Source organism: Marmota monax, unplaced genomic scaffold, assembly GCF_021218885.2.
Source record: "Marmota monax isolate L192 unplaced genomic scaffold, Marmota_monax_Labrador192_F-V1.1 WCK01_AAM20220418_F8-fsc00148, whole genome shotgun sequence".
NCBI lineage: Eukaryota > Metazoa > Chordata > Mammalia > Rodentia > Sciuridae > Marmota > Marmota monax.
Genome location: NW_026693034.1, coordinates 1,601,552 through 1,623,467, shown reverse-complemented (window position 1 = coordinate 1,623,467; position 21,916 = coordinate 1,601,552). Strand labels below are relative to the sequence as shown.

At 55.5% G+C, this 21,916-nt stretch overlaps 1 protein-coding gene across 3 annotated transcripts in view; it reads right to left on the bottom strand.

The window, feature by feature from the left end:
• Tecpr1 (tectonin beta-propeller repeat containing 1) overlaps positions 1–21,916 on the bottom strand; it is a 29,374-nt gene that overhangs the window by 2,557 nt on the left and 4,901 nt on the right. Inside the window, exons 3-22 of one of the 3 annotated variants that reach the window (XM_046453671.2) lie at positions 20,846–21,028; positions 20,508–20,630; positions 19,615–19,740; positions 17,593–17,767; positions 17,380–17,480; positions 15,481–15,582; positions 14,465–14,610; positions 13,258–13,742; positions 12,699–12,844; positions 11,654–11,809; positions 10,789–10,938; positions 10,542–10,699; positions 9,351–9,478; positions 8,489–8,591; positions 3,771–3,867; positions 3,574–3,653; positions 2,558–2,614; positions 1,887–2,067; positions 1,215–1,350; positions 482–574 (exon numbers count right to left, since the gene is read on the bottom strand). In XM_046453671.2, coding sequence (XP_046309627.1) covers positions 482–574; positions 1,215–1,350; positions 1,887–2,067; positions 2,558–2,614; positions 3,574–3,653; positions 3,771–3,867; positions 8,489–8,591; positions 9,351–9,478; positions 10,542–10,699; positions 10,789–10,938; positions 11,654–11,809; positions 12,699–12,844; positions 13,258–13,742; positions 14,465–14,610; positions 15,481–15,582; positions 17,380–17,480; positions 17,593–17,767; positions 19,615–19,740; positions 20,508–20,630; positions 20,846–21,028 — 2,926 coding nt within the window. The remainder of the gene's footprint in view (positions 1–481; positions 575–1,214; positions 1,351–1,886; positions 2,068–2,557; positions 2,615–3,573; positions 3,654–3,770; positions 3,868–8,488; positions 8,592–9,350; positions 9,479–10,541; positions 10,700–10,788; positions 10,939–11,653; positions 11,810–12,698; positions 12,845–13,257; positions 13,743–14,464; positions 14,611–15,480; positions 15,583–17,379; positions 17,481–17,592; positions 17,768–19,614; positions 19,741–20,507; positions 20,631–20,845; positions 21,029–21,916) is intronic. The other 2 variants (XM_046453672.2, XM_046453674.2) reach the window with 2 other exon arrangements.

Genomic DNA, 21,916 nt, shown 5'->3' with positions numbered 1-21,916 from the left:
AGCCTCAACAGGAAGTGGCAATGACCAGCTTTCTGCTCTATTAGGTCTTGGCCATCTGGAGTCGCTGACCACCCAACCCTGGTTAACTTGGGGAGGAGGCTAGCACCAAGGCTGGCCTCAGGCTGCACATCTCTCATGGCAGTATGAAGGTCTTCCGTTGGGGACCTCGGGGCTGTCCTGTTCCGTCCTGGCCCAGACCTGGGCTGCAGCTCAGTGTCCTACCCCCAGGGTCATCACAGCGTGGGAAGGGCATACTGACATGCAGGCCAACTGCTTGGCTCTGACACCTGGCGCTCCATGTCCCCAGGGGAAACAAGGCTCAGAAAAGCCTGGACAATTCCAGTCACATCAAGAAGAAACCCAGAGGCAGGCCGTCCCCTCCTGATGGAGTCGGTGCCTGCCCACTGTCCCTCAGGAACCCCACCCTCCCTTGGGGAACCCCACCCTCCCGGCCCACCATGCAAGAACGGAAACCACTTGCCATTTTCATCCAAGGCATATACAGACGTCTGCCCAACAGACACCTGTGATAGTCTCTGTTTGGGGGGAGGGGGGATGTGGTACCAGCAGTCACCTGTGATGGGAGAGCTGACTCAGGGGGCCACCCACAAAATCTGAGAGTCCACATGCAGCCAGCCTTAGTCCCCAGCCGAACACAGATGTGCAGCTGAGGCCTAGTGGGGGCTGAGGGCCAAGCAAGGCTGCCCAGGCCCTGCCGTCCACCCCACACCCCAGCCATCCACCCCACACCCCAGCCTTGCCAGGGGTGTGGCAGGTTTCAACAGAGGGCCCAACAGACCAGCCTTACCAAGGCAGACACAAAGGTGCCCAGCCGGGCACACAGCAGAGCTGGTCACAGTGGCTACCTTCAAACTCTCCCATTCAGTGGAAGGAGCTGTATGCCCCTCAAGCCACCCCTCTGTCTACCCTGTGCCAGCTTCCCCCAGGGGACACTTTCCAAATTGCCAGCAAAGAGCATTCTATAGTGGTCACAGTGGGTCACCCAGCAAGGGTCAGACAGGCCTGGCTCAGGGCATGGGGATAGCTGTAAAGGGGTGGCCTCGTCACCAGCTATGACAGTGGGTGGGGCCCCAGCTGGCCCCTATGCCTGGTCCAGAGATGCCACTAAGCGCTTATCAAGTTGAGCTAGAATCTTACTCTCATGCCCCACCCCAGCCTGGGCCCTTGGGGACCTCCTGGAGGGCGGCACTCACCAGCTGGCTGGGAGGGGGACACAGAGCCCCTGTAGAATGCAGAGCCATCCCTGGCCACAGCCCACACCTGGTAGCAGGCCCCAATGGAAACGGAGGTGAAGGGCTGGTCTGTGCCAACGTGCAGCCAGGAGGAGCCCTGGGTGCAGTGAGGAGGAGAGCTGAAGCGGCTCCCAGAGGCAGGGAGCCCCTGTACCCACAAGCCCAGCTACAGTGCAAGGTCCAGCGTCCAAGCCTGCCTGGGGTGGGAAACCTGGGGGACTGCAGGGTGTCCAGGGAAGCTTTGACACCTGAACTGGCCCTGCCTGACTTGCCCTGACCACAGTCTGATCTTGGCCTCTTGTTGGACCCTGGACTTGGCCTCTCATCTCTCAAGCACGGCACGGAAAATGATTACATGTGCACCTCAATGAGGTGCCACACATCCTCCACGTCACCTGGGCCTACCTCTGTCCCTCTGACCCCTAGCGCAGGCCCTGAAAGATGGCAGCTCCTCATGTCAACTCATCCTCAGCACCAACCGCCCAGAGGGCCCATTGACTGGCTCCATCCACAGGGACCGTCCTGGGCAGGCCTGGGGAGCCCTGAGCCAGCCTGACTCCAGAGCCAGAGCCGATCTTAGGAAGCACATGGAGGACGGGGCGGCCCAGCCAGGAGGAGCCAGGAGGTGCTCACCGCGGGGTTGAGCTCGGACACGCCCAGGCGGCACAGCACATCCCCCTTGTCACTGACGGCCCACAGGGCAATGCTGTGCGTGTGCCCCTCAGCCTCTGGGCTCTCTGGGATGATAGACACGTCCCCAAGGGCGATGGGAGCCACCTCCAGCCAAGGCCCACTGGTCACCAGCTTGCATTTTCTGTCCAGGGAAAGAGCACAACTCAGGGGCCCAGCATGACAGCAAGCCTCAGGGCCTGGCACTGCCCCGGCCACCTGAGGTAGACACCCGGAGGGCCCAGCAAGCAGAGCCAAGATGCACAACCGACCACCACTGAGGAAGGAGGGGGAAGATTCCCAGGCTCAGGGAGGGCAGGGCCAGGACCCTGGAGGGCACCTGCGTGGGCAGGAGTGAGGGGCCTGTGGTGGGCCCCTTTCTGCCCCCAATTTGGCCAGGCCTCTCTCCTGCCCACAAGCAGGGCCTGCCAGTGACATTTCTCTTATTTGTTCTTGAAAACAAACTCTTCAGAAACCAGAGCGCTGGGAGCCCGCGGGCATTTCCTGGGCTGACATTTACTTTGTGTTTTCTCCTCCCTCCCTGTTCCCGTTTCTTCCCTGGAGACTGAGATCAGAGGCCAGCAGCTCTGGCCCAGGAGGAGCCAGGCTGGGCTCCGTCCCCCGGCTTAGCTCACCTGGCCCAGCACCTTCTCCTGACAAAATCCTTCATGGTTTTGTACCCATGGTATGAGCTGCAAGAAGAGGAGGGAAAAATCAAGACACCTATGGAAGGTTCTGGAAAAGGACACTACACACATTCTTTTCAAACTGCTGCAGGGCAGAGCCTTGGTGTAAGTCAGAGGATCAGATGAGCAGCAGGGTCAGGGGTGTCTCGCTGCAACGGCCCCCTGGGCTTGGGGCCTCCTGGAGCCAGGGATGGCAGTGCCCTTCCAGAGGGTCAAGCTGAAGGGCCCTCCCCCCACAGTCCCCATCAGAGTCCTTCTAGGGAGGAGCCCTCAGCCTGAGGCTCTGGTCAGTCCCAGGCCTGGTGGCAGGACCTTCTCCCTCCTCCCAGCTGGGTTCTGCTTGGACGCCACCCACCAAGGCCTGGACTCGGGCTCCTGGTTTGGTCTTCCTTGGATTGGACATGACTCCACGTGAGGGTCTCTACAAGCCACCTGGGTCTCAACACTGTGGCCACCAGCCTCCACTTTGTGGCTCACCGTCTGCTTCTCCATCTTCCGACCACACCGCCCTGGACACACCTGGTCTCCCAGAGTGGTGCCTGCCTCGCTCTTGAAGAGGCTGCCCCCTCACCCTGACACGTTCCCCTGCACTGGCCCCATTACCACCTGGCATTCAGAAAATGGCCCAACGTCCCCCAGAACTCCCTGCTAAGGTGCCCGAGGCCCCTCACCCTCCTGAAGCCCCTCAGCCCAGGCCAGCAGGTCCCACCACTGGTCCTCCAGAACCTTCTGGCTGACCCAGCAGGATGGAGCCAGGTGTTTAGGAATCTCAGCAGCCAGGTGGGCCAGCTGTGGGGCAGAGCTCCCCTGGGCCCCGCCTACTCCTCTCAACCAGCCCCAGCCCTGTAGCAGCTGAGGTGACCAGGGCTGGGGCAAGGGCCAGCCTTGCACAGAAGCGAGACACAAGAGGCCACACAGCCCAGGGTCCTGATGCTCAGGAGCCCAGGGCAGAGGGAAATACTCACGCAGGGAAGTCACTGGCGTACTGCCATCCCTCCTGGTCAGTGCCTCCCGTTATGCTGAAGTCCACATACCAGTCGGAAACCTGGGGAAGCATGTTAGTGAGAATGTGACCCCCAAATCTGTAGCTAGCCAGTAACTTGGGGAAGGCACGGCAGGGCAGGGCAAGCGGACGCCTCTCCTCAGACAGCCTGGGACTCACCCAGGTCCACTGCAGGGACGGGGGCTTTGTGCCAGCCTTGGTGCATTCCTGTAGCCCCGTAGCGTCACTCCACATATACCGGTCGGTGGGCAGACCCCTGCAGGACAAGGGATGTGAGATGAAGAGAGTGCCAGGAACAGGCCCAGCCTGCCACACACCCCAGAAGCAGGCATGCACCCCATCCCTGCCCCAGGCACCCTCACCAGGCATGAGGGGCAAACACAGAACCAGCCCAGGTGGGGAGACCAACCAGGGCAATGCACGTCGCCATGGTGCCCTGGCCATAACAACCAAGCCACCCACTGAGGCCACAGCGCTATCTGGGAGCTGCCTCTCTCTCCTGGGTGTTCCGGGCTGAATAGTGTCCTCCAAAAGACTAGGAAGTCCTAACACCCAGTAAGTACAGATGTGATCTGGCTGAGATGAGGTCCCTAGGTGGTCCTATCTGACTCGCATCTTCATAACAAGGGGAATGAGGACACAGGTGGACACGGAGGGAGGAGGATGTGGAGACGGCTGCCTGCGAGGCCAAAGAGGCAGGGGAAAGACCCTTCCCTGCTGCCCGGAGAAGGAACCAGCCCTGTGACATCCTGATCGCTGACCTCCAGCCTCCAGAACCCAGGACAATGCATTTCTGTTTTCCAGGCCAAGCAGCCACCATAGGGCACTACGGTAGTAGCAAGCAGCGCAGGGACCGGGTGTGGGCACAGCTGTGAGGCCCCGGTGCCCAGAGCCCATGGCTGGAGCCTGCCTGGCCCTGTCTGCCCTCTCTCTGGATGAGGGAGCGGCGAGCCCTTCTTTGTAAGGACTGGGGGGCGGGGGGCAGCGGAGGGCCAAGTGCAGGCTGTGCAGGCCCTGGGACGGGGTGTGGGTTTCTAGGAAGACCTATGCTCAGAAAAGCTCTGCCTCTGGTTTACTGGGATAACAGGGAGACACACAAATATTTACACACAGAAAGTGCCATGGGTTGTCCTGCGTCCAGGGCTAAGTGGAGGGGAGATAGGCAGGGTCACCTGGGGTGGACTGTCCCCGCAGCCCACCTTCATGAACTCGTCTTTCTCTCCTCCCAGAGGCCCACATGCACCCAAGGAGGTGAGAAGGTAAAACCAAAATGCATGTGGTGTTTAGTGTCCTTGGTCAGTGAGATTGGAGGGTCCATGCAGCTTGTTCCTCATATTGCTTGATATTTATTTCACCAACTTTGAAAAAGCCAGAAAGGAAACCAATTGCACTCCAGCCCAGGTAAAAACCACAAAATTGGAGCCCGGTGAGGTGGCTCAGGCCTATCATCCCAGCAGCTCAGAGGCTGAAGCAGGAGGACCATGAGTTCAAAGCCAGCCTCAGCAACAGTGAGGCGCTAAGCAACTCAGTGAGACCCTGTCTCTAAATAAAATACAATATAGGGCTGGGGATGTGGCTCAGTGGTTGAGTGGCCCTAGTTCAATCTCTGGTGCCAAAAGAAAAATGAAAAGAAAAACCATGAAATAGAAAAGTCTGAACACGCCATTTAAAACGGCATCAAAAATACGAAATACTATCACTAAAGATGTCAAGACCCCTGTGTAGAAAATCACAAAACCTAGATGAGTGGTGGCACACCCATAATTCCTGATACTTGGCAGGCTGAGGCAGGAAGATCAAGTTTGAGGTCAGCCTGGGAAACTTAGACCCGCTGTCTCAAAATAAAAGAATAAAAAGAACTGGGGTGTAGCATAGTGGTAGAGCACCTCTGGGTTCAATTCCCAGTACTGGAAAAATGGAAAATAAAATGAAAGAAAAGAAAAATATCCCAAAGTCTGAGTAAGAAGAAATTATAGGGCAGTGGCATAGCTCAGTGGCAGAGCACTTGCCTAGCAATATGCGAGACCACAGGTTTTCCCTAGTATCTCAAGAAAAAAAAGGAAAATAAGGAGAAGTACTTGATTAATGGAGGGTGACCTCCATTCACATTTTAGAGACTTACACTGTAAGACAGCTGTTGAACCCAAACTGATCTTCGGATCCAAGACCACCTGTTCTAGGTTCCCCGGGGTTTTCCAGGACTGGGACAAGCTACTTCTCAAGTTCATCTAGAACTGCTTCAAGAATCGTCAGAAGACCAGTAAAGACAGTGAGAGGATTTGTCCTAGGAACACTGAAAACCTCCTGAGAGGAACCATAACTGGGTCAATGCAGGATTAGCCCCAGGACACCCAATAGCTGGGTGGAAGAGAAAGGCTTGGGGTGGGGCTGCGGCGCACGGACACTTGATTTAAGACAAAAACACCCTATAATCCAGGAGGAAAAGGACAGATTTCTCAATAAAGAGTGAGAGTTTTATTTCAAGTGAATATTTCAAGTGAAAAAACCACATCTCGGCAAGGCTGCAAGTAGCCACCACCGCTTTCTAGGATTCATGATACTTCCCACAGAAGACAAGAAGATCCCAAGACAGTCAGCTAAGACACACAGCCACTGGGCGTGGTGGCACACACCTGTAATCCCAGTGGCTCAGAGGCTGAGGCAGGAGGATCCTGAGTTCAAAGCCAGCCTTAGCAATGGTGAGGAGCTAAGTAACTCAAGGAGACCCTGTCTCTAAATAAAATACAACATAGGGCTGGGGATGTGGCTCAGTGGTCAAGCGTCCCTGAGTTCAATTCCTGGTACCAAAAAAAAAAAGAAGAAGAAAAGAAAGGCAAAGACCCTATGAACAAATCTAAGAGAAGTGGTCTAAAGGCAAAATTTGGGATCAGCTGAATCAGCTAGTCTTTTTGGAGGGGAGCCGGGAGTACTGAGGATTGAATTTAGGGGCACTAGACCACTGAGCCACATCCCCAGCCCTATTTTGTATTTTATTTAGAAACATGGTCTCACTGAGTTGCTTAGCATCTCACTTTTGCTGAGGCTGGCTTTGAACTTGTGATCCTCCTGCCTCAGCCTCCTAAGCCACTGGGATTACAGGCGTGCACCACTGCACCCGGATTTAATCAGCTAGTCTTGTGTGACAAACTTGGAGGAATTTCCCAGCTGAAAGCTACACGTGTCCCCACTGTGGTCTTGGAGACCTGGCTCCCTGGCCAGCGTGGTCTTCTCAGAGCTCATCAATAAAGGACTAACAGAGTGCTTTCAAAGCACTTGCACTAAAGTGGTTCACACAAGAAGCACCAGGGTGAAGGTGTCCCAGCTGCTAAGAAGCTCAGAGAAAAAGGAATATGATGGCCACACCTGTGATCTAGCAACCCAGGAGGCTGAGGCAGGAGGACTGCAAGTTCAAGTCCAACCTGGGCAGCTTTGTGAGACATCGGCTCAAAATAAAAAATAAAAATGAATAAAGGGCTGGGGTTGTAGCTCACGGTAGAGAGCCCTGGGTTCAATCCCTAGTACTGCAAGGGGGAAAAAGAGGTTCAAAGATGTCACAGCAACTGAACATTTGGGAAAATAAAACTTTATTAAATCAAACATGAATAAATGGAAACCAAACCAAACCAATGCGACCTCACGCTCTATAGAATATATAACAGTTCGGGACCCAACTCCCCAGGCTGAGGAAGACAGCCTGTAGAATGGGGTCAACATATGAGGACCCTGGGCCCAACCAGGCACACCGCCCACTCTGGACCTGCCTCCAAGCTGAGGCTGACTTTTACATTTTTACATTTTTAAGTGGTTGAAAAGGATTAAGAGAAAAACCACATTTTGTGATAGGTGGAAATGTTACACAGTTCAAATTTCGGCATCTGTGTGTGAGTTTGATGGAGACTCTGGTGCTCCTCCAGGGACATGCTGCCTGTGGCTGCTTTGACATGACCACCACAGAGATGAGCGGTTGTGACCTCAGGTTATACGACTTGTCTACAGGATTTTCTTAAAGACTCTAACTTAATATAAAGGAAAAGACTGACTAGATTATGTACACTTAAACATCAAAAACTGCAGCTAAGCCAGGAGCAGTGGTACATGCCTATAATCCAAGTGGCTCAGGAGGCTGAGGCAGGAGGATCATGAGTTCAAAGCCAGCCTCGGCAACAGCGAGGTGCTAAGCAACTCAGTGAGACCCTGTCTCTAAATAAAATACAAAATAGGGCCAGGGATGTGGCTCAGTGGCCAAGTGCCCCTGAGTTCAATCCCCAGTAACCGCTCCCCCTAAAAAAAAAGTTGCCACTAACAGAGCAAATTCTGGAAAGAAGAGACATTCCCTCACTACCTCCACCTATCCCAACACCCAAGTAAGACCACCATCTTGTTAGAAGTTGGGATCTGCGGTTTGGCAAAGAGGGACAAGGGATGATGGGGGCTGGGTGAGACTTGGCTGTGTTCTCCTCTTGACCTGGTGTTGGTGGTGGGATGCCCAGTGAGAGGTGCATATGCTATGTAATACATACATATGTTTTGCAAACTTTTAATGTTATATCCTTTAAGTATTGTATTTTTTAGTTATAGTTGGACACAATACCTTTATTTTGTTTATTTATTTTTATGTAGTGCTGAGGATCGAACCCAGGGCCTCGCACATGCTAGGCAAGAGCTCTACCACTGAGCTACAACCCCAGCCCAATGTTATACCCTTCAATAATGAGTTTTAACATCCAGTACACCGAGAGAAGCACCCTCCACAAGCAGTAATGTTCAGCTAATTCTACGTAGGGTACCTGACACAACTTGAGGCCACACTGGACATGGCTGTCCAGTTTTGTCAGAACTAGGACCTGGCCCAGGCAGGGTGCCTTGGTGCCACTCACCTGCTGGTGTAGCCCGTGACGGGGTTCCAGCGCTGGTTCTCGTAGATGTAGACACTCTTCACGTCCGACTGTGTGTAGATGTTGCTGGTGCTGCTGGCCAGGCCTGGGGAGAGAGGAGGCCCCACGGTCCTGAGGCCCCAGCCTGCCTGGAAGCCTGGATTTCCCTCTGAAGCTCCAAAAGGCACTCAGAGATAAGGTGGGGAGCGGGGTGGACCCAGGCAGCTGAGAGGGTCAGCAGGCTGCTGAGTGAGCCTCCCAGGGCCTGTCTGGCTTGGGTGTCTTGTCTGGGACATGATTATTCTGGGGTTGCACAGCCTCAAAGAGAAGAACCTCCCGCGCACACCCCTCCCACACTCCACCTCATGCTCTGTCCACAGCACAAGGGCTGTGGCGTGGAGGGCTGTGGCGTGGAATGTTCTGTTTCCATATTTGCTTCTGCCTCCACTTTCCACAGGCCGACCAGGACTCAGAGTTTGGGCCACTGGGAGCCTGGGTCCTGGAGCTGCCCTGGCGCACCCTGAGGTCTCGCCTGTACACGAGGGGCTGAACACGTTAGAGGTCCTGGCAGCTGTATCTAGAACCTTCAAGACCCTCTGCTCATTCTTGGAGGGCGTCTTGGAGGCGAGGCCTGGTCTTCTGACTCTCATGCCCCGTGGCTTGGCCTGAACTATCTATCCTCTGTGGAGGCTGGCAGTGGTGAAGGTCACCTGTCAGCCAGCTCTTAGCCAAGTGTCAGTAATGGGATAGCAGCCCTGGCACCAACAGGGAAGCCAGAGGGGATTAGAGGAGGGAACACCTGGAGAGGCTCGGAGGAGGGCCCGGGAGCTGGTCCTGCCAGCCACAGGTGCTCAAGCCGCCTCACCTTGGAAGCAGCCTCCACCGTAGCCACCTGTGTACACCCAGGCTGTATGGTCGTAGCCGATGCCCCACACCACGCCGCGGCTGTTGGCCTCCACCACCCGCAGGTGGCCTCCCATCTGCCTCCAGAACCTGGAGGGCCGAAAAGGCATCTCAGTCCAGTTTGTCCTTCCACGTATCCTGGGCCTTGTCTTTTGGCCTCTTGTGGACAAGGTATTCTCCAAGTCCTGTATCCAGCAGAACTGATAAAGCACTTGGCCTCCCCTTTTGTGTTAACCAACACTAAAGAGGGCCAAGGAACTCTGGGCAGGGGCTTGTCCTCCAACCTTTGGCCTGAACTGATAAGGGTGGACACCACCTGCAGGCTAGGGCATGGGGAGGGGCTGTGGCCAGGCTTGAGGTCATGGCAGAGGACAGGAATGCCTAACCATCTGCAGGGGCAATAGCAAGACCAGCAGCTGGGTCAGCTTCCTGCAGCCTGAGGCCACATCCCTGTCATTAGACGGTGTGGGGCACACATGGCTTCAGTGAGCATACAGGATCCCCCCATCCATGGCAGGGGTTTCTGGGCTCCCTGTGACCCGCAGTAACTGAGCCCAGAGCCTGATCAGGAAGTGTCCCCTACTGATTCCTCTCAGGGCTCAGTTCACACCATGGCACTCAGTGACCTCATTCCCTCTTGTGGCTTTAAATGCCCCCAAAGAGCCATCCTGAGCCAGCTTGAGCCTGCTCCAGGCCTCCCAGCCACTAAGCCCCACGTCTTCCCACACACCACCAGCTGCCCCACACCTGACTGCCCAACCTCCCAGCTCTACTCCAGGACCACCCATTATTCTCCCTCCTTTGCCTCCACAGCCTGGGTGCAGGGGCTCAGCAGGAGCTAGAGGTGGCAGAGCACCCAGAGTCTGTGCGCTGGCTGGTAAGTCTGGCTTCTCTGGCCTGGGAGCCCCTGCAGAGTGCAAGCTAAGCCTGGTCACCTCACTCCATGTTCCCTGGGACATTCTGTGACTGCCTAGTGGGTGGCACTGACCTGTGCTGGGCCCATACTTGAATGCCTGGCAGGGTGGGGATCTGGAGACCAGCCATGGCTCTGACTGGCCCTGCATGGGCTCCAGGTCTTCCTGACCCCTACTTCTGGAACCACAAGTTCTGGGTGCTCAGGGGAAGAGCAAGGCCAGGCCCCAGGTCCACTCACATCTGGTCACAAGGCAGCAGGTGCTCATGGGCCTCCAGGTCTGGGCTGGGCTCACTCACAAAGATGTCTCCCTTGCAGGTAATGGACCAGATGGCCTGTGGGGATGGGCGGCCTTGGACCCTCCGGCTCTCACAGCAGGACAGGCTGAGCAGGGCGAGCTGTTGTGGAGATATGGCCAGTTACTCTGGGGTAGACGGAGGCCTGGCTGCCCCTTATCCCCTGGCCCGTGGGACCCCCACTCACTCACCCAGTCATTCATGTCCTGCTCGGTGGCAGCAGCCAGGCGCACGGGCCACCTCTGCCGTGTCCTCTCAGGAGTATATAGGGCAAAGGAGTGCTTGGCCTCATTGAGCACTGGGACCAGCACTGTCACCTCATTGAGGAACACATGAAGGTACTGTTGGAAGAGGAGCACAAGGCAAGGCTGTCACCTTGGGGACAGAGGAGCCTCAGGGCAGTGCTGGGGCTCCAAGCAGCAGGGACCCCCACTGTGGTCATGGGCAGGGATGGGCCACCCTCATTCTAGAGCTCTTCCCTGGCCTGCTGGTTTCAATGGCAGCCACAGGGCCCAGCAGGTGCCAGTACTGAAACTTCACTTTGTAACAAATGCTTTGGTGACATTTTTTTTTTTCAGTACAGGGGATGAACCCCAGGGTTGATCTACTACTGAACTACATTCCATTTTATTTTTTTGAGACAGGATCTTACTAAGTTGCCCAGGTTAGCCATGAACTTGTGATCTCCCTGCCTCAGCCTCCAGAGTCACTGGGATTACAGGAGCGGACACTGTGCCTGGCCTTAGTGACATTTCAAAGAAATCCTTTTGGGTGTTGACTGCCTGGCACATAGCAGCTGTCAGGAGGACATCTTCCCTAGACTCACTTCTCGGTTAAAAAACTAGTTGACTGTAAATGGCTGTTGGAGGGAGGACAGTGGCTCTAGGAGCTTGCACATGCACGTACATGCAGAGGCACCCAAGTCTACCCCTGGCATGAGTAAGACTGAGCACCCTGTGAGCTGGCCAGACTGGAGTGAGCACCGGGGACTGCCCTGCACCCCCTCTCTGGGAAACCCTGTCCCTTTATGATGCCGCCCCAGCCCCCTGCCGTTACCTTCTTCTCCTCATGGACCACGTAGTAGATGAAGAGGATGCTGTCTCGAGCCCCGTCATGCCCCGTGAACTGCTCCAGGGCCACGCGGACGTCCACCCACTTGTGGGGCTTCCAGTCACACCACCACTGCAGGGCCCCGGTCTTCACCCACACTGACTGTCACATGGGCATCCAGGACAGTAGGGACACCATCACAGGCAGGCCCGCAGACCCCTGGCCTGTGTGGGCCCCCTACTCCCAGCACCCCTGAGCTTCCTTGGGTCCCAGTCTCTGCTCTGGTGATGAGGGGCTCCTGCCCAATGTTCCCAACCCCCACCCTCCCAGCTGGCCCTTTTCCCATCGGTGACAAGTCACAATGAGGCACTGGACCCCATCTGAGCTGCCTCTATATGAGCCCTAGTTTTCACATAGCCAGTGGGACGGGCACTGTTAGACCACGTTCTGGATGAGGAAACTGGGGCTCAGGGAGGATCTGAGCCGGTGTCAGGGAATCAAACCTGTGATGTAAACATGGCTTGCCCTGAGCTGAGGCCCAGATTTGAATGCAGACTGGAAGCTTCTGCACAAGATGAGCCCTGGCCGGTCTCGGGCAGCCAGGTTCCTCCCTCCTCAGCCCATCTCTGGGCCTTGCAGGGCGCTGCTCTGCCTCGGGGGCGCGTGAGCCATGCCAGGTGGGCCCCATTGAGCAGGGTATGGTGCCTGCAGCTCTCTCCAGACTCATTTCAACAAAACACAAGACCCTTGGGCACTTGGGGTTCTGGGGTAGAATGTGAGGATTTGCTTCTCACCTCCCCCTGCTCCCTCCTGGGGTCCTGCATTTCTGGGCCCCAGGACCCACACAGTGCCCTGAAGGCAGTGAGGCCCCAACGAAAGTCCTTCAGGATGGGTGAATAAAGGACCTCATCTCCTGATCTTTGATCCATCCTGGGGCCTGGAAGCCAGGCTGTGTGTCCGCAATGGCATGGACAGAGCCACTGATGCTCCTCTGCCCCACCTCAGGGATGAGACTCAACAAAAGCCTGCTGAGAAGGCAGCTGGGCCCCACCTGCTCCACGGCCTGCTCGTAATGCCGGAAGTTCTCCAGCTCCCGCTTGGTCCTTTCTGTGAGCTGCTGGAAGATCTGCTTCCTCCAGGCGGCGGTTTGTGCTGGCGTGATGGACAGGGACAGCGTCTGCACTGAGGGAGACAGGCCTGCAGGAGGCCGCAGTGTCACCCTGCCCACAGCGAGGTAGGCAGGAGGCCAGGATTGCTCCCCCGCCCCCCGCCCCAATCAGCCGTTTCTTGCTAGAAAGCTCCAGTCTCTGTAGAATGTCCTGTGAGCCCTCCTCCCACCATTTGCTCTCATGAGCAAGTTACTGTCCCCAGCCAGTATTAGGAGAGGACCGGGAGAAGGCAGGGAAGCCCAGCTGCTGGCTTCCTTCCCCTGGCCTCCCCAGTGGATCTCTGATGGCCACAGACTGACCCAAGGGCTCGGTCAGCACTGCTGAGACCTGGGCATTCAGGCAGGACGATGGGCCTGCTCCAGCCCCAATTCATCCATGCCCACTCCCCTCAGGTGCACCTCCTGGGACACCAGGTCCTACTGATTCGACAGGGCCCCTTACCAGACTGGACAGTGAACCACTTGAGCACGGAGCCTGCCTCCACTGCGCAGCCACCTCCTGACACCCAGGCCCATAGCAGGTGGTCATCCGCCCCATAGGGCTCCTCCAAGCCCAGGGTGAAGAGCCCCACGGAGGCGAGGCCCGTGGGTTCAGGGAGGCCAGCAGCTGAGTGGTTGGGAGCCTTCTTGGGCTCCTTCAGGTCAATGTTAGTCCAGGGCAGCTCAGCTGGGCGCCCACTGGGACCAGTGGCCTGAGTGGGCTCCCCTCTGCCCACCACTGGGCAGGCATTCTCCACATCACACTCTGCAGTCCTGCTGGCCCCAGGGTCCAAGGCTGAGCTCTCATTGGGGTTCTGGGGATTGTCCAAAGACTCCTTAGGGAGAGGCTGTTCGGGGTCCCGTCTCTCAACTTCTGAAGAAACGTCAGTGTCGTGGGATGCAGAGTCACTACTGGCCCTCACTTCATCACCAAAGAAGCAGCCAGCACTGGGGACAGAGCAGGGGAGATCATCATTCCATCGTGGGGGGTGCTATCCCACCGTGACCACCTACGTGAACTCAGGAGTCACAACCTCCCTGAACTCCTGTCTCTTCCTCTGCACAATCCCTGCTTCTGGCCTCCCCCCAGATCAATCACTTCAGTGTGCCTGGGGGTGAAGATCTGGGATGAGGATCTTTTTCACTGTGTAAAACACACCATTTTAAAGCATTCAATTCAGTGGCACTTAGTGGACTGACAATGTTGTACAACCTCATTTCTTCTGAGTTCCAGAACTTTCTCATTGCCCAAATGGACACTCTGTACCCACGAGGCAGTCACTCTATCCTCCGCTCCCTCTACCCACAACTCCTCTGGCTAACGTGTTATCATTATGGAATTGCCTGTTCTGACATTTCATATACATTGAACCAAGGGACCAACGTGTGGCCTTTCGTGTCTGGCTTCTTTCACTGAGGACCATGTTTTCAATGTTCATGCCTGTGGTGCCATGTGTCAGATCACCATTTCTTTCATTGCCCAATCACTGCTGGTTGTTGGGCTAGTTCCATCTTTTGGTCACTGTGACTAATACTTCCATAAACATTCCTGTACAAACTTTTGCTTGAACACTTGTTTTCAATTATTTAGCTATAAAACTAAGAGTGAATTGACTGGGTCATGTGGTCATTCTTTGTTTGACTTCTATGCCCTACCACCCCTGGGTCACCTGAGGAGGCTTGACGAGCTGCCAGAGTGGGACCGGTCACACTCTCGGGTGGCAACAATAGCCTTCCATGTCTTCCCACTGAGCTCACTGGGGGTGACGCCCTGCCGGAAGTACACAGCTCGGTCCTCACAGCTGATGCCCCAGACCTGGAACAGAGACGCTGCTCAGAGGAGTCTGGTGTAGACTGGGGGTGTGCAGGGAGGACAGGTAGCCAAGGAAGCACACACCTGCAAACGCAGGCAGGAGCTGCGCCTCCCCGTGGTGTGCAGTGGGTGTGTGCATGTGTGTTAGGGATGGGGAGGTTGGTGGGGTGGGTGTGCAAAAGTCCAGTGTGTAAGAGGAGCCCCGCAGGGGTGAGGTGGGCTGAGCTCAGCAGCAAGCTCAGGGGACGCAGGGCCCCAGTCCTGGCTCCTCGACCTTAGGCAGACCAGGAGCTTTGGGAGCTTCGAGTGACAAGGTCCACAGACAGTGGGGCTGTGCTGGGGTGCAAGGTCCGCCTATGACACTATCTTCAGTGTGGCCTCTGGTGGGAAGCTGATCCCCAAGAGAACTTCCATGTTCTTAGGGGTGGGGGCGGGGTCAATCACCTCACAGCAAGGATCTGTGCCCTTTGAATCTTAAAAAGTACCCAAACCTATTTGTTAATAAGGAGGCCACACTGTCAGATGATACGGACAACACTCATGAGAAGCAGAGTCCAGAGTCAAAGTTGGAGGTCCATTCCAACCCCGCTTTGTGTCCATCCACCTGATCCCCCAAGTATCTTTAAATGACACCTTCCAGTCTCTGGGTCACACACACACACACACACACCCCAGCAGATCCAGGCTCACTGATCTGAGGGACCTTAGGAAAGTAACTCCAGGACAAATAGAGACTCCAGAACCCTGAGGGAGCCAGTCCCCGGGGCCGTCCAAGGAGGAGACTCACTGCATCAAGCGTGAGGAGCCCGTAAGTGAAAAGGATGTGAGATGTGGGGCAGGAAGGGTGGGGGGACCCGGGGGCCGTGAGCACACCTGGTCATTGAGCCCCACGTTCACCATGACCATCTCGCCAACCATCTCGATCCAGCTGGTGCCACAGGGATTGTGAGAGTTGACACCCCTTCGGAACCATACCTGGAAAAGTCCAAAATAAATAGCCTCCCTGGAGGACATGGAGCAGAGGGCTTTTCCTAAGGCTCAGGAAGAACAAATGAATCATCTGACCTTTGGCTCAGGGCTCTAAATGAGCAGGGCACATGGTGAGAAAGGAGACGCTGATGCACGTCTATCCTCCCCCATCCTGCCCTGTGTCCCTGCTCTCGGCACCATCCTACCTGACCTCTGCTTCCCCTGTCCTGTAGCTTCTCATCTATTCTCTGCCCTAGCATGCGGAAAAAAGTCTTTTAGGAAAACTAGTTCTTTATAAATTCATTTTTAGAATAAATACCCTATTTGGGGTCTACTTTTACTGTTATACAACATAGTCTCTTTAATGTTAACTTTTTTCATGTTGACTTGTAAAAATATACACAGTTGAGGCTAGGCACAGTGGCACAGGCCTGTAATCCCAACAGCTCAGGAGGCTGAGACAGGAGGATCGCGAGTTCAAAGCCAGCCTCAGCAACAGCGAGGCACTAAGCAACTAAGAGAGACCCTGTCTCTAAATAAAATACAAAACAGGGCTGGGGATGTGGCTCAGTGATTGAGTGCCCCTGAGTTCAATCCCTAGTACCCCCTCAAAAAATATATATTGGGCTGAGGATGTGGCTCAAGCGGTAGCGCACTCGCCTGGCATGCGTGCGGCCCGGGTTTGATCATCAGCACCACATACAAACAAAGATGTTGTGTCTGCCGAAAACTAAAAAAATAAATATTAAAAATTCTCTCTCTTTAAAATATATATATTGCTACAAAATTGAACTGAATTCCCCCAGGCCTACCTGGCCCCACAGCTCACCTGGTGGTCATCCTCAACCCCTACCCCGGACCAGCTGTCCCCTAGGGCTGTTCTCACCCACTATGGATGGTGGCCTGTACGGGCCCCCATCAGTCTCAGACCCACTGGATCTTGATCTAGTAGCGCTCACATGTTCTAGAATTCCTGAGGTGGGGAGGGGAAGGGTTACATGAAAAGACCCTCAAACCCCTCTTATAAAAATTTCTGGAGAATCAGCTGCAATAGGATGCACCTGTCGTGCCAGCTACCTGGGAGGGAGGCCAGGGCAGGAGGACGGCTTGAACCCAGGCAACACAGCAAGAGTAGCCAAAAGGAAAAAAAATACACTAGAATATCTAAAATGTCTCTTAAAGACCCAAAGAAAATGAGCAGTCAAATGTTTGTCTGAAGACTGAACAAACTCTGATGTAAATGAAATTTTTGCTTTTTTTACTCTAAAGGGGACAATGTGAGAGTCTTGGAAGTCATGATCTGTGGAAAGTGGGGTGCTTGGGACATGCTGGGGGGACAGTGCTATACTTTTTCAGGCTGGGCGTAACCTGAGGATTGGGGGCCCTGGGCCCTGGGGATACAGACTCAGATGTGAGGGCCACCAAACTCCCGGGTGCTAGGGGATTCCCCTTGATGTGTGGTTGGAAAGAAATCATGAAAGTAATCTGAAACTGGCTAACCTTACTGGGCTTGCCACTGATAAAATACAAATAAAAGCACTGGATAGGAAAGGCCAGGCATCCAGCTCACGGGGCTCTGGCAGATCCGCTTCTGGTTATTTGAAATGCTGGGCCCCTAAAGTGATACATGTAGTTGTTCTGCATCGCAATATCCCCTGTGGGCGAGGGGAGAGATGCAGGAACATCTCAGGATGCGCCAGTTTCACAGTGCTTGGCTGATGCTAGATTTATGCTCAAGGGCTTGAACCATCCTGACCTTCAACATGAAATGGCACCCCCAGCCCGCAGCATTCCCCATCTTACTTTCCGGTCTTTAGTGACAGCCCAGACCACGCCGACGCCCACGGAGATGTGCATGATCCCATTTTCAGACCCAGGAGGCTCCACTATGGACCAGAAACTTCCTATCAACCCCAAAAGAAACCCCAGGCACTTCCATCAGCCAAAACGCTGGGGAGTAAGCGCCCTCACCCCACTTCCCATTATGGGGCACAGGGCCAGTCCTGAGCTACCCACCTTTGGGACTGTTCCTGTTGATTCCTTCCCGGACCAGGGCCTGCCCCTCCCAGAGGGTGGCCCACAGGAGGTCATGGGGCCCACAGCTGATCTGGACCACCTCCCCGGGGGTGTCCACCAGGGACCACAAGGAGCCTTCCGGGTTGGAGTGGCTGACATCCTCTCGGTACCACACCTGGAAGAGCAGAGCACGGCACTCGCATCAGCATCTCGGCACACTCACATAGGTGGCACACGGGGATCTCTCGTGTGCCCACATATCTGATGGTATATATTTCCCTCCCAATTCTTCATTGCTGGTGAAGTTAATGACTCCAACGTGGTGAAAAAATTTGTAAACCCTGGATTTCAGTGGCCCTGGGGGATGGGCCTGTTCTGTTCATCTGCCTGTGAGAACCCTCTACCCAGCACCCGCTACCATCCAGCCTCAGGCGTGCAGCTGGCCTGGGTGTCCTGTGCCCCCTAGTGGTGATATGCTCCCAGAACACTGGTCTCTAGGGGAAGCCAGAGTCCCAGTGGACAGCAGGAAAACCCCCCAGTTCAGTTTAAACAAAATCTACAATGCCCACTTCTTTTGCTCCTTAATCTGAACAGTTAAGACTGAGCAACTCCTGCATGTCGTCCAAACTATTAGGTGCACTTCATCTGGAGGAAGCTGTACACCTCTGCTGGGTCCAGGGAAGGCTGGTGATTCCTTCCAAGAGCAGTGTTCAGACTGGGATCCCAGTCCCCCAACCCTGCCCACCCAGGCTTTCAACAGACCCTGCAGGACGAGGACTGGGAAGTCCCCTTCCACCACCAGTGGTTTCAGGGTACACCTGCCTCCCTCGTTCTTCCTGGAGCACAGGGTCCCTGTGCCACCTCTTACAGACCACAGAAGTGGTCAGCCACTCTGGCTCGTGGCTGCCATTGAGGCATAAACACTGCTCTGTGGCCCCTGTCCTCCCCACTCTTTACATCCAAGTGGGCAGGGTCCCTGCTCCTTCACCCTGCCTGGTCTCTCATCACCACCATTCAACGGGGCTCAGAGGAAACACCTGTGGTTAACCTAAACCTGGGCCCAACATGACCCCAGAGGTGAGCCTGCTAAAAATACTCTGCTTTGACTGTTCCCAAGCCAGCAGGAAACTTGTGGTCAATTTGTGGTAAGAATTACTGCACAATCATAAAATATAATCTAAAATGATAAAAGAAAATGATAAAAGTGTTGGGTGCTTTTTGCTCGGGACCATCTGTGATGCTGCTGCTGCTGGGGTGGGTTTAATTCTTTTGCTTAATTTACAAACTCCCTGAGAAAAGGATCCTCTCTCTAAACATCTGCCCCCCAACATCTATCCACCCACACACCCACCACCTATCTGTCCAACGATCAACTACCCATCCATCCACCTACCTAACCATGATCCATCTACATGTCTTCCCCTCATCCATCCATTCATCCACCATCCCTCCACCCACCACCTACCTGTCCACCCACCCATAATCCTTTCATCTACCCACCTACCATCCATCCATCCAACTACCAGCCACTCATCCACCCACCATCCATCTACCTGCATATTACCATCTACCTGCATATTACCACCTACCCACCATCCATCCACTGCCCACTCTCCACCTACCCACCCACCATCCCAACTGCCCACACACCCACCCAGGCGTGATGGTCCCAGTGACTGTGGGAGGCACCACAAAGGCGCTGGCAGGGGGCCCAGAATCTGCCTAAGGAGACAACATTTTTGGCACCTGAGCCCAAGGTGGGCTTGGAGGACAAGCCAGGGCCAGGCATGGGATGGAGACCAGAGGTTTCTGGGAATAGTGAGACGCAGGGACCCACAGACAGGATGCACAGGAAGGGAGCCTGTGGGGAGCCTGTTCAGCAAGCCAAGCCTCGGCTCCAGGGAACAGAGGTAGGAGGTCCCAAGGGCATCCCTCCTTCCTCCACCTCAGGGAGCCTCTGTCACACCCCAGGCTGGCCTCCCTGGTGCTTCCCATGCAGAACACAGAGAGGTGTGGCCTTACCTTTCCCTGCAGAGACACAGCCCAGACTGACAGGCGGCCCACAGGCTCCTCTGTAATCTCCCATCCCCCGACAGAGAGGTCATTAAAGGGGTCAGGGAGTTCCTTGGGGTCATCCTTTGAGGGGATCTGAAATGAGGAGGTGAGAAGCAGTGGCTGTCACTACCTGGGCAGGCCCCACATAGCACCGTCTCCTGCCTGTCCCCGACTCCCAGCACATGATTTCCATTCTCAGCTTGGCCCACAACAGCCCGACTTCAGGAAGGAGGCAGCCACAGCACTGCAGGCCCCTGGCCCTGGGTCCCCTCTTCCCTGCCCTATCTGTCACCAGGCCTAGGCCATCCCTGAATGGCACTGCTGCTCCCCCGTGAAAGGCAGATATGCCACGGGGTCTTAGCCCTGGCTTCCCAGTGACCTCACTGTGTGACTCTTCTCTAGAATGGGGCCGGTGGCAGAACACAGCCCTGCAGGTGCAAACCCTCCACAGATACCCTACTCTCCTGGCTTCTCCCAGCCCAGCGGCCAGCGGGCTGGGCTGGCACCTGTGAACGCTGAGGCCAGGCCTCTGTCCCTGAGTTGGAGGTTCCTTTGGGTCAGGAGAACAGCACTGAAGCTTCCGGTACCTCCCTTGGTGGGGGAGAGGAAGCCTGGGGGGGGCGGTTCTCTGAGCTCCTGGGTTGTGGCCTGGCTTAGCTCCCTGCGTGGCCATCTCCCAGATGAAGGGATATATGGTGCAGGAGGTTCTGGAACTGGAAACAGCTCCAAGGAAGGACCCAGGGAGGGCACGGTGTCCCCTTGTGCACAGGCAGGGGTTTGGGGATGAGGCTTCCTTGACCCTCCTGCCAGGGGTCACTGTCCCCAGAACCCATGCCCACACCATGCCCAGTCAGGAGGACCTTGGCCCAGGTGTCCCGGGACTTGTATCTCCTGTACCGGATCCACTTCCGTCGCCGCACGCACGAATTCCATTTCTTGTCTCTCGTGTAGGTGGCGGGAAAGTCAATGGCATACGTCCACCCCTGAAATGCCACGGTGGGGACTCTGTAAGGCTCGGGGGGAAGTAATCTGAAGAGCCAGGGAAGGTGGGGAGGGAGAGGAGGGAGCAGGACCTGAAGCAGGTCACCCCACACAAGCAGGGGTCAGACACCACTGGGAAGAGCAGCGCTACGGGGACAGGCTGGGACCAACCATCCCTCCCCCAGGGGCAGCCACGATGGGTACTGAGTTCACCTACCCCTTTTTCGGTGGGTTCCCCTCCAAAATTCTCATCCACGTACCAGTCTGACTCCCACTCCCAGTGTGGCGAGGGTAGCGCCACCCCATCCAGCGGCCGGTGTTGGAGCCCACTCACGTCACTCCACTGCCAGCGGTCACTTGGCAGGAGCTTCTCGCAGAAGCCACCCATGGGGTTCCAACGCTGAGGCCAGAGACACAGAGATGGCCTTAGGCCGGAGCCTGCCAGGAGGGGACCCAGGTGGGCAGGGCCCCCTCTAGGTCCAACAGGTCCCTCCCCAGCAGACCCTCCCCCCCTTATCTCTGGCATGGAAGGTTAGTGAAAGGTGTGCACTGGGACTCGGGAATCAAGGACCTCCTGCCACTCTATCAAAAGTCAGTGTGTCAAGTTGGGCATGGTGGCGCATGCCTGTCATCCCAGCAGCTGGGGAGGCTGAGACAGGAGGATCCTGAGTTCAAAGCCAGTCTCAGCAACAGCAAGGTACTAAGCAACTCAGTGAGACCCTGGCTCTAAATAAAATACAAAACAGGGCTGGGGGTATGGCTCAGTGGCCAAGTGCCCCTGAGTTCAATCCCCAGTACCCTCCAAAAAAAGTCAGTGCATGAGGGCCAGACGTGGTAGCACATGCCTGTAATCCTAGCAACTCAGGAGGCCGAGGCAGGAAGACCCCAAGTTCAAAGCCAGCCACAGCAACTTAACAAAACACTAAGCAACTCAGTGAGACCCTGTCTTTAAATAAAATACAAAGAAAGGCTGGGAGGTAGCTTAGTAGTTAAATGTCCCTGGGTTGAAACCCAGGTACCAAAAAAAAAAAAAAAAAGTCAGTGCATCAGCATGGCCCCACTGGAGAGAACCCACCCACAGCCACAGCCACAGTACTCCAAGAGGAAGGAAATAAAAGGCACGAGCCAGCCCGGCTCCGGTGGTTCTCAACACTGCTAGAGCCCACCCTCCTGCAGACCCAGTCTGTTCTGGCAAAGACAACAGGAGCTTCAGCCCCACCAGCTCCCAATACGTGGATTTTAAGTACAATGAAGAAAACAAATATGGGGACTGGTGGGGAGGCTGGGG